This window comes from Sus scrofa, chromosome 16 (genome assembly GCF_000003025.6).
Source record: "Sus scrofa isolate TJ Tabasco breed Duroc chromosome 16, Sscrofa11.1, whole genome shotgun sequence".
NCBI lineage: Eukaryota > Metazoa > Chordata > Mammalia > Artiodactyla > Suidae > Sus > Sus scrofa.
This window is the reverse complement of record NC_010458.4, coordinates 20,605,923-20,617,400: the sequence shown is the minus strand read 5'-3', so window position 1 is coordinate 20,617,400 and position 11,478 is coordinate 20,605,923. Positions and strand designations below refer to the sequence as shown.

The window sequence follows — 11,478 nt, the reverse complement described above, 5'->3', positions numbered from 1 at the left end:
TGTCCCTCTGGTCTTCGTCCAAGTTCTCCAATACCAGTGTCTTTATCCATTCACTTCATGCACTTCTTCCTTCTCTCTCTTATTTCTCCTCTCCTTTCTCACTTTCTGATGCCTTCGACTATAAACTGCCCCATCCCCACACCATCACCCTTGCACAGAGAAACGCTCATCCTGATGAGACCCTGATGGACACGAAACTAACAAATTAATCCAGAAAACCTTTGCTTTGCCTGCCTGCCCTGTCTTTTCCCTCCCCCAGCCCGTTTCACACACTCTCCCCTCAAGGCACTGCTGCCAGTCCTGGAAGCTCCGGGTCCACACACCGGAAGTGGAGGCTGGCGCCCCTCCAGGACCGCCCTTGGCAGCTCCTCCCCTTCCGTCCTGATCTCAAAGTCCATCTGGTCAGTGAGCCGTGGAGCCCTCTCTCCAACCTGCTTCCACGGGGATCTGCTTCCTGACAGTGAGAGATGACTGTAGCCTGGAGACATCTGCTGAGAGCTTTGCACCTGCAGACCTTATCTCCCAGGACCCCCAAGGCGGGCCCTTCCCTGAATGGTGAGTGGAAACCAGGGGGCGAGGGTCAGCAGAGGGTCAGTGAGAGGGGCAGGGCTGAGCGCTGGAGCCTGTTGCGTGGACTTCTGGAATGTTCGACCTAGATGGGGTCTTAGAGACAGGTCACCTAAGACCTGTGGGTTAGACCTCACCCTGTCAGACCCCGTGCCCCTTCTCATGTCCAGTATTTTCTGATGCTTCCCTTCCTCCTGAAATGAAATTCGCAGATAATAAAACCTGACTGTACACCGTTTTGAAATAAAAACAGTCGCAGTAATAGAACGAAGAAATGAAAGGAAAGCAATTCAAAATAAAGTATTAACTGTAGTCTACGGATGCTTGAGGAGAACGACTTTTTTTTTTTGTTTGTTTTTGTCTTTTTGCTATTTCTTTGGGCCGCTCCCACAGCATATGGAGGTTCCCAGGCTAGGGGTCGAATTGGAGCTGCAGCCACCAGCCTACACCAGAGCCACAGCAACGCGGGATCCGAGCCGCGTCTGCAACCTACACCACAGCTCACGGCAACGCCAGATCGCTAACCCACTGAGCAAGGGCAGGGACCGAACCCGCAACCTCATGGTTCCTAGTCGGATTCGTTAACCACTGCGCCACGACGGGAAATCCGAGAACGACTTTAAACGACATAAAATGGGAGTTCCCTTTGTGGCTCAGTGGTAATGAACCTGGCAAGTATCCATGAGAACGTGGATTTGATCCCTGGCCTCGCTGAGTGGGTTAAGGATCCAGCGTTGCTGTGAGCTCTGGTGTAGGTCGAAGACATGGCTTGGATCCTGAGATGCTGTCGCTGAGATGTAGGCCAGCAGCTACTGCTCTGATTCAACCCCTAGCCTGGGAACCTCCATATGCCGTGGGTGTGGCCATAAAAAGACAAAAATTAAAAAAAAAAAAAAAAAGACATAAAGCATCCAACAAATTTCCATCACGGCCCCAGAGGTGGTGCCACTCCCTCAATTATTAACAAGGAAACAGCATCTCAGAGAAGTGCAATCATTTACCCAAAGTCACCCAAGCCAAGTTTAGACCCTGAGCCTTCTTCTACTCAGGCTTTCCTCTTTCTCCAGTTGGAACAGAAAATGTGAGGAAACCTGGGGTAGCCAACCCATGGTGGCTTCATGTCTTTTAGTATATACATATGTGGCCTATGTGTTCCTGATTTGCACATGTATCTTGTTTCACCTAGAAGCCCACCACCTCCTCACCAGTTTTCCTGATGCAAATGAGCATAAGCAGACTCCATGCCCCACAGGCCCTAAATAGACAGAGGGGATGCTTTTCCATCCCTACTGATTAGTTTTATCTTTATTTTCTCATCTTTCCTTTTCCTCTCTCCTTCCTTCCTCTTCTATTTGCTTTTTTTTTTTTTTCTGCCTTTATCAGTTGCAGTTCTTTGGAACTTAATATGTATCTGATGCTTTAAAAGTGTCGTCTCCTTTCATCTTCAGCTAAACTTCTTAGGGTGCACTATTATCCCATTTCACAGACAAGGAGATAGAAGAATAAAGGATAAGTAAGAAATGTGGTCAAAGGAGAAACATAAAAATGACAACTTCAGATTTAAAGCCTGGTCTATCTAACTCCAAAGTCAGTAATTGGGCCACGCCCTTTCTTACCAACTCTTCTTCCAGTCCTCTCTGAATTTCTCTTTTCTCAAGGTCATGGGTCTTTGCCAGAACATTTTTTAACTCCAACATTTCTGAGAGGGAGCTAGAATTATACGCTGAGTCTTACCGTTCCGTAAAGGAGACACTGTCCTAAAAGTGCTGATTGTTGGCAAAGCAAGAGAAAACACCCTTTCTGCTGCCCAGAAGGTGCCTTTCCCCTTTCTTACCCCAGCCTTGAGGGTTGTGGAGTTGGGCTGATGGTGGCAGCAAGAATTTTAGAAGTGGCTGATGAGGTTTGGTGCCTAGAGATCTTGGTCAAGTCACTGCAGACTCCACGTAACTCCATCAAGGAAACTACGGGGGAGAAGTCATCTTGCAAACCCATGACCCAGAGACATAGATGTCATACTCTACCTGCCTTTCAAACACCTGTGGGACTTGGGAGTTCCTGTTGTGGCTCAGCATGTTAAGAATCGGATTGGTATCCATGAGGATGCTAGTTCGATCCCTGGCCTCACTCAGTGGGTTAAGTATCCGTGTTGCCACAAACTTCGGGTAGGTTGCAGATGCAGCTTGGATCTGGCATTGCTGTAGCTATGGTCTAGGCTGGCAGCTGCAGCTCTGATTCAACCCATTGGAAATTTCCATATGCCTCAGGTACAGCACCAGAAAAGAATGGAAAAGAAAAGAAAAGGAAAAGAAAGGAAAGGAAAAGAAAAACAAAGAACAAAAAAAAACCTGTACGACTTGGCTTCTCCTTTCTCACCTACTAGTCCTAAATACCTGCCTGCTTGCTTTTTCATCCAAACACACATTCATTGCACACACCCTTCTTAAGAACCTGCTGGTACAAATAGACATTTAGTTAGTAAGTCTTTGAGCACCTACCATGCAGCTGTGCCATAGACTGAGCCACAGTGAGCAAAACAAAACCTCTGCCTCATGCAATAAAGAAGACCCAGCATAAACAGATAAATATGTTAAAAAAAATCCAGCAGAGATACATGATATGAATAAAACCAAATCACAATGAGGAAAAAGAAAAACAAAATGGGGGGAGGGAAAGGCAGGGGCCCTGTTAGAAAGGGAGATTACCCGGTGTTAAGTATGGTCAGATATGCAGAAATAAAAATGCGTCGCAATCCTCGCTGCCATGCCTTCTTCCTCACTAATTAGCTAAAGATTTTTCAATTTACGACATGTCTAGGCGGTGGGGTATGTGCTCAAACGCACCATTTTGCTATCAGCTGCCTTCTCTCCCCCAAGCAAGGGTGCAGAGGAGGGCAAATGGATTGCGAATAATGCCTGTTTCCAGGTGAGGAACTTCCCAAGCCTTCTGCAATGCCTTTTCTAAGAAAAATATATAAATTAGCCCTAAAGGTAGGTGTCCTGCCTGCTCCACTAGGCCATCCTAGCTGCCATCTGCGGAACTGATCTAAGCCCAGCAGAGGGGCTGCAGGGGCTCAGGGAAGGCCACCTTCAAAAGCCCCAAAAGGTAAGAATCAGGCAGAGCCTTGCTTTCGAACAGTGGCACCTTAAGCCAAAGAACATTTATTGGAAGGATACAGATTCAGAGGGAAGGCCGGAGGGGCTGACTGTAAAATCAACAGGAAGGTGAGGAGGTGGGCAGGACTGGACATGAAAAGATGCCAGGGAAAACCCCACGAGAATATCAGCAACAGCCTCGGAGCACACGGGGCTCTGATGGGGCCTCCAGCTGGGGACTTTGCTCAAGACTTAGATGCGAAAGAGGGGACATCTGGAGTTCCCTGGTGGCTCAGTAGGTTAAGGATCTGGTGTTGCGCTGCTGTGGCTCCGGTCACAGCTGTGACATGGGTCCATCCCCGTCCTGGGAACTTCCATGTGCCGAGGGTGTGGCCACAAAAAATGAGGGGACATGCGATTCACCCTTCAGAGGCTCCCACCCACCCCGGGCTTCTTTGGCAAGAGACAGGCACCTGGTGTTATGTCCTGTCCCTCAGAGCACACAGTTCAATCAAGGACTAACGTCATCCATGACTTCCTGCCAAATATGGGACAGCTGATGAAGGGAGCAAGGAGGTGGCATCTCAGGCCTGCAGTCTTATAGCAGGTGGCGGCAGCTGGGGGGTGGGGGGCTCCCAACTGCAAACACCTCACATTTAATCATGGCCTCAGCTCACAGGTGAATGATACAATATTCCTTGCCTAACTCACTGGCAGAAAAAAAATGCGATATCGCCAAGTGACAAGTTTTTTTCAAGTTACCTAATAAGCTATGCAGAAATAAGGCATACTTAACACTTTTAATAGAGTCCCTTAGTGTTCTACCAAGTATGTCCATTGTGTGTTTTCAAATAGTTTATAAACCTTTTTTTTTTTCAGGGTCCCACCTGCGGCACATGGAAGTTCCCAGGCTAGGGGTTGAATGAGAGCCACAGCCGTGTCTGCAACCTACACCACAGCTCACAGCAACACCAGATCTTTAACCCACTGAACCAGGCCAGGGATGGAACCCACATCCTCATGGATACCAGTCGAGTTCGTTTCCACTGAACCACAACAGGAACTCCTATAATCTTTTTTTTTTTTATTCGAAAGACTGAAAAGCTCTTGACAATTCCCATTGTGTTGAAAACTGATTGTGGATATTAGAAAAATCTTTGTCATTACAAAGAGAAATTTCTCCTAGAATTTTCCAGTGCCCACAGAAATTGATTTCTGTCATTTATGTTGCCCCAGAGATTTTCACTTTTTGACTCTATGATTCGGGGAAAGAAAACCAAGTTAAGGTGACTTATCAGCGTGGAACCCTGTTGGTGAGAATTAGGCAGCTGGAAAATTAACTCTAATTACCCACTTAGCAAGAGGGTGGGAGGTCTCCAACTTGAAGGCCTTCCTTTTTTTCTTTGAAATAGTGGATTTACAATATCATATTAGGGATACAGCAGTGATTCAGTTGTACATGTATTTTTTCCGACTCTTTTCCATTATAGGTTATGATAAGATATTGGATGTAGTTCCCAGTGCAGTACTGTAAATCCTTGTTGTGTATCTATTTTATACAAAATAGTGATGTCTATCTGTTAATTTCATACTCCTGTGGACAAAGTAAATGAGAGAAATCAATTTCTCTACAGTGGCTTAGGTCACTGCTTTGGCATGGGTGGGATTCCAGCCCAGCGTGGTGGCTTAAGGATCCGGCATTGCCACAGCTGTGTCGTAGGTCACAGCTCCAGCTCGGATTTGATCCCTGGCCCAGGAACTTCCATATTGCACAGGAGCAGCCAAAAAAAAGGGGGGGGGTGTATATTTGACCTACTAATACTACTGTATTAGTTTCAAGTGTACAACTCAGTTTCAATATTTTTATAGATTATACTCCATTTAAAGGTACAATAAAATATTGGCTGTATGCCCTGTGCTGTACAATATATCCTCGTAGCTTATTTATTTTATACTTAGTAGTTTGTACCTCTTAATCTCCTACTCCTTTCTCGCCCTCCCCTCCTCCCCTCTCCCCACTGGTAACCACAATTTGTTCTCTACATTCCTGAGTCATTTTCTGTTTTGTTATATTCATTTATCTGTTTTATGTTTTGGATTCCACATGTAAGTGTAAGATGCTGTCTAGACTTATTTCACTTTTTTTTTCTTTCTTTTTTTTTTGTCTTTTTAAGGGCAGCACCGCTGGCAAGTGGAGGTCCCCAGGCTGGGGGTCAAATCGGAGCTGTAGCCACTGCTCTATGCCACAGCCATAGCACCACCAGATCCAAGCCACATCTGCAACCTACAACACAGCTCACAGAAACGCCAGATCCTTGACCCACCGAGCAAGGTCAGGGATTGAACCTGCATCCTCATGGATACTAGTCAGATTCGTTTCCACTAAGCCATGACAGGAACTCCTGGGAGACCTATTTCACTTATTGACATTGCTTGCTAATCTTCCTTCCTTCCTTCCTGAAAGCAGAATTCTGTGTATTTCATTTTGAGCCCTCATTCCACTATCCGATTCCTATCAGGTTGGTGAATAAACAAATGAATTAATGAATATACCTACCTTGACCGTTTAAAATTCAAGCTTTTCTGTGCAGAATCTTTCCAACTCTCTGTCTTCCCCCTCCAGACTGCTTTCATAATTTCCTTTAACTTTGGAGTCAAGAGACCTTTCAGCCTCCTCAGTGGTTAACTCCAATTTTGCAGAGAGAAAAATGACACTGAAGGAGTGAAGAGAATTTGAATTCTTAGAAACACTCAGTTTTTTTCCCCATCTCAGGAGAGTAACTAATGTACAGAATGTAGAGAGACACAATGAAAAGCTTTCTAAAAGGTGAAATTCTCAGAAAACTTAGCTGTCTTTTTTTTTTTCTTTTTTTTTTTTTTTGGTCATTTCTATGTATAGATACCTCAGAGCCACTAGCTTTTAAAGTAAGAGCAAATTAATGGCATCGTGATTATTTAGGGCAGAAAAGTGAATGAGATCTCTCTAAAAGAAAACATATTCAGAGCCAGTACTTTCCAGCTTCATTTAAAACCACAGTTATTCATTGTGTTTCTCAGCACAGTGACTTCACAGCCACACAAAACACCAGTGTTATATCGATGGATTCAAACATTCATGCTGAACAAGCGACATCATTTTCCTCAGCTCTCTCCACCTGTAAAATTATCTCCCTACTGACCTTGAATCCTCAAAATCAGCAGCATTCTTTTCCAAGAGCCCTTATAAGGATCTTAGACATCTCTTCCAGCTCTGATGTTCTCTGATTCCATTATTCCATCCCATGGCTACAGAGGGGTCAAAATCTTTGCCGAAGGGGTGGGTGGAGGTGGCTGTTGGATGAAAGAAAGAGTACCAGGCTAGGAATCAGAAACTCAGAGTTTTATTCTTGTTCTACAACGAACAAACTTGATTTTTTTTTGTCTTTTGTGTGTGTCTGTGTCTTTTTTAGGGCCGCACCCTCAGGGTATGGAGATTCCCAGGGGAGGGGTCTAAATGGAGCTATAGCTGCTGGCCTATGCCATAGCCACAGCTACATCAGATCCAAGTCACATCTTTGAACTACGCCACAGCTCATGGCAATGCTGGATCCTTAACCCACTGAGCAAGGCCAGGGGTCCAACCTGCATCCTCATGGATGCTAGTCAGATTCGTTTGCACTGAGCCATGATGGGAACTACAGCTTGATGATCTTAATTTACAACTTCAGGCTGGTTTCCATGTCTACAAAGTGAGAATTTTGACTTCCTCCCCAAATTCTAAGTTTCCTTCTCACTCCAAATATTTAATGATTCCTCTGGTCCAGCTTATCTTGGCTTTGCCATGGTCTTATGTGGTCATGGACTCTGCATTGCTGTGTTTTGTAGGAAGGTTTTGGCTTCCAGATAAGTTTGTATGCATTTATTATTATGGTATGTTTCCTAGTACTGGTCTCTGTTCATTTCCAACAAGAATAGTCAACAGCCATTTGTTCCTTGTTTACTGAGAGTGCACCCAGTACCAGGAACTGAGATAGGCACTGGAATTCAGGGTCCAGGCAGCTCCAAACTTAGAAGGCACCTCTATTAACAAAAAGCATGTGCTGCAGCCACACCCTGCCCTGGCAGAGTTTGGTCAACTGAACCAAGAATCGGGGTCAACGTGCCAGGTGGATGGAGGAGCTTCCCAAACTTGGGAGGGACCAGAGTGGAGAAGCCATGACCTCCCCCAAAAGCCTCTATGCCTTTCCTGACTAGATTAGAGAGGAACTCATTTTCTCTAGAAAATTTATTATTAAAATAACTCAGTTTTTTATGTCAGAATTTGACGTTTTATTTATAAATATAATTTTTTGGTTTTGTTCAAAAATAATTTTAATGTTTTCTGGTAAAAATCATTGTCTAAAATTCAGAAAATGAATGATTTTTCTTTCCATGAGCAATAAAATTGAGTTAAAGCTTTTTTGTACATTCCATTGTACTGTTTTTCTTTTCTTTCCTTTTTTTTTTTTTATTAAGGTATAGTTGATTTACAATGTTGTGCCAATTTCTGCTGTACAGCAAAATGACCCAGTCATATATATATGTACACACATTGCTTTTCTTTTATTATCTTCTGTCGTGGTCTGTCCCAAGAGATTGGATATAGTTCCCTGCGCTATACAGTAGGACCTCCTTGCTTATCCATTCTAAATGTAATAATTTGCATCTACTAATCCCGAACTCCCTGTCCATCCCACTCCCTCCCCTTGGCAACCACAAGTCTGTTCTCTAGTCCGTGAGTCTGTTTCTGTTTTGTAGATAAGTTGATTTGTGCCATATTTTAGGTTCCACATGTAAGTGATTTCATATGGTATTTCCTTTCTCTTTCTAACTTATTTCACTTATTTCCATCCATGTTGCTGTGAATGGCATTATTTCATTCTTTTACATGGCTGAGTAATATTCCATTGTATATATGTACCACATCTTAATCCATTCATATGTTGACGGACATTTAGGTTGCTTCCATGTCTTGGCTGTTGTGAATAGTGCTGCTAGGAACATAAAGGTGCATGTATCTTTTTGAATTATGGTTTTGTCTATATATATGCCAAGGAGGGGGATTGCTGGATCATAGGGTAGTTCTATTTTTAGTTTTGAGGAACCTCCATGCTGTTTTGCAGAGTGTTGTATCAATTTACATTTCCACCAACAGTGTAGGAGAGTTCCCTTTTCTCCTCACCCTCTCCAGTCTTTGATATTTTTAGACTTATTAATGATGGCCATTTCTGATCACTGTGAGGTGATAACTCTGTGGTTTTGATTTGCATTTCTGTAACAATTGGCAATGTTGAGCATTTTTTCATGTGCCTATTGTCCATCTTATATGTCTTCTTTGGAGAAATGTCTATTTAGGTGTTCTATGCACAAAATGCCTGAGTAAAGGCTGATTTAAGTGATTTTATTTAAACTAAGAAGTAAATAGAATTGCCTAGGGACTTTGATTCAGGTTAACTATAGATGCTTTTTACAAACAGGTCCGTGTGATGTTTAGTTGAGGTCCTAACTCACTTCACTCTCGGTAGGTGCTTTCTGGACATCTGTGACCAAACTCGGTCTTCATACAAAGCCCATCATGCCTCCGTGTGACTTCACACCTGAAAGATACCAGGTAAGAGTCAGGGCTTTAGGTAAACCCCAAAGAGGTGGTTCTTCCTGGCAGGACTAAAATAATTGTTTCCTCAAGAAGGACCCACAAATGTCCCTGCCTGCCACTGAGCCATTCATGTCAGATATCCTATCCATTAAGTCATCAAGAGCATGGGAACTCTCTCACTCCCTTCAGTGGTAGCCTATGGATGGAGGCAGGTGTGTGAGGGAGACAGATAGAGGCAGAGATGGGGGACCAACAGAGGGAGAGAGAGAGAACAAGGAAGAGCCTGTCCATGACAACATGTGCATTACAGGGATATAAGCATAGATACACAGAAATACACAGATCGTGACTGCGATGACATACTCTTGCTTTTCATGTTGTTTTGATTCGGCTAGTCGTGTGGCAGTGCGAGACTTGATCTTCGAGTCATCCTCCAGCAAAAAAACAGAAAGTGATCATTTTGATCCCAAGCTTATGTATATTACACTCATCTCTCTCTTCCCTGCCCCATCTCTCTCTCTCCTTCACTCTACATAATATCCATAAGCGATTGTAGCATCAATAGAGTTAGGAAAGAGAACCATAGGACCGAGGCTTGATAGCTACAGACATAAACACCACCAGCACTTCATTTTTTATTCTCAAAAAAAAAAGGCAGAAAAAATATATTACTTCAGACATTTACTGAACGTCTTTTTTTTTTTTTTTTTCCCACAGCAAAAATCAACTCTTAGCCAAGGCATTTCATTGAGAGGTAGAAAATTCCAGCCCCTTCTTCATGCTTGTTCTAGAAATGGGCAAAAGAGCTGTATGAATAATTTCCTCCACTTGAGAGGAAGGGCCTGGGGTGTCTGTCCTGCAAGGAAGTCACTTGCAGGCATATAGCCACCCTGGACAGCGAGGGCAGCAACCCTGTACTGGGTGGGTGGGGAGGCCAGACTAAAGTGACCTGTTGTTACCTTGTAAGCCACGTGGGTACCAGGAAAAGGCAGATTTGAACTCTGACATCTTGCCCCCTGCAGTCGATCGCCTACAGCCGAGTCCTGGACATTCACAAGCAACACCTTTCTCCTGTGCAGACGGCCTATTTCCCAGAGCCTCTGCTGCTCCATCAGGGCCACATGGAGTGGCTCTTTGATTATGAGGGAAACAGATACCTGGATTTCTTTTCTGGGATTGTCACTGTCAGCGTTGGTCACTGCCACCCGTGAGTATCCCTAACATTTCTGGACTTTCAGTCCAGAAGAATATATGGAAAACAGGCTAATGATCACATTAGTGATTCAGACATCGATTAAAGACTCCTCTCTCCATGGGAGTACCTGTCGTGGCTCAGCAGTTACAAACCTGACTAGTATCCATGAGGATACGGGTTCAATTCCGGGCCTCACTCAGTGGGTTAAGGATCCATCATTGTCTCAAACTGTGACATAAGTTGCATATGTGGCTCAGATCTGGTGTGGCTGTGGCCGGCAGCTACAGCTCTGATTCGAACCCTATCCTGGGAACTTCCATATGCCGTGGGTGCAGCCCTAAAAAGCAAAAAGAAAAAAATTGTTTAACCACTGAACTGATTTTAAGTGTGACAGTTTTTAATAAAAACAGACTTTAGCATTTTCTCTCCTTTAAATCAAGTTCATACACTGTGGCCTGTCTTTTCAAAGCATTCCAAGTCAGGTCCCACATAACTGTCTACCCTTAGTTCTATTGTCCTGCAATGTGAACCTTCAGATCCTTCACAATTGTGGTTACAGAATGTTCACCATCACTGATCACTACAAAGACCCAAATAAATCTTCTTCTTTTTTTTGGCTGCACCTGTGGCATGTGGAAGTTCCCTGGCTGGGGGTCAGTCGAACCCATGCCATAGCAACAATTCAGCTCACAGCAGTGACAACACTGGATCCTTAACCCACTGCTCCACAAGGGAACTCCTGGAATCTTCTTTAAAGGAAAAACTGTTGATCTTGTAAACATGTGCTTGATGGACCTATAATTCCTTTTTTTTTTTTTTTCTTTTTAGGGCATGCCTGTGGAATATGGAGGTTCCCAGACTAGGGGTCGAATCTGAGCTGTAGCCTCCAGTCTATGCCACAGCCACAGCAATGCCAGATCCAAGCCGCGTCTACAATCTACATCACAGCTCATGGCAACGCCAGATCCTTAACCCACTGAGTGAGGTCAGGGATCAACCCGCATCCTCAT

The 11,478-nt window shown here is 44.1% G+C and overlaps 1 protein-coding gene across 1 annotated transcript in view; it reads left to right on the top strand.

Annotated features, from left to right (window-relative positions):
• The window catches only part of AGXT2 (alanine--glyoxylate aminotransferase 2), a 40,348-nt gene continuing 29,262 nt past the window's right edge, over positions 393 to 11,478 (top strand). Inside the window, 3 exon segments of the mRNA NM_001244884.1 lie at positions 393 to 555; positions 9,203 to 9,288; positions 10,296 to 10,480. Coding sequence (NP_001231813.1) covers positions 468 to 555; positions 9,203 to 9,288; positions 10,296 to 10,480 — 359 coding nt within the window. The 5' untranslated portion in view covers positions 393 to 467.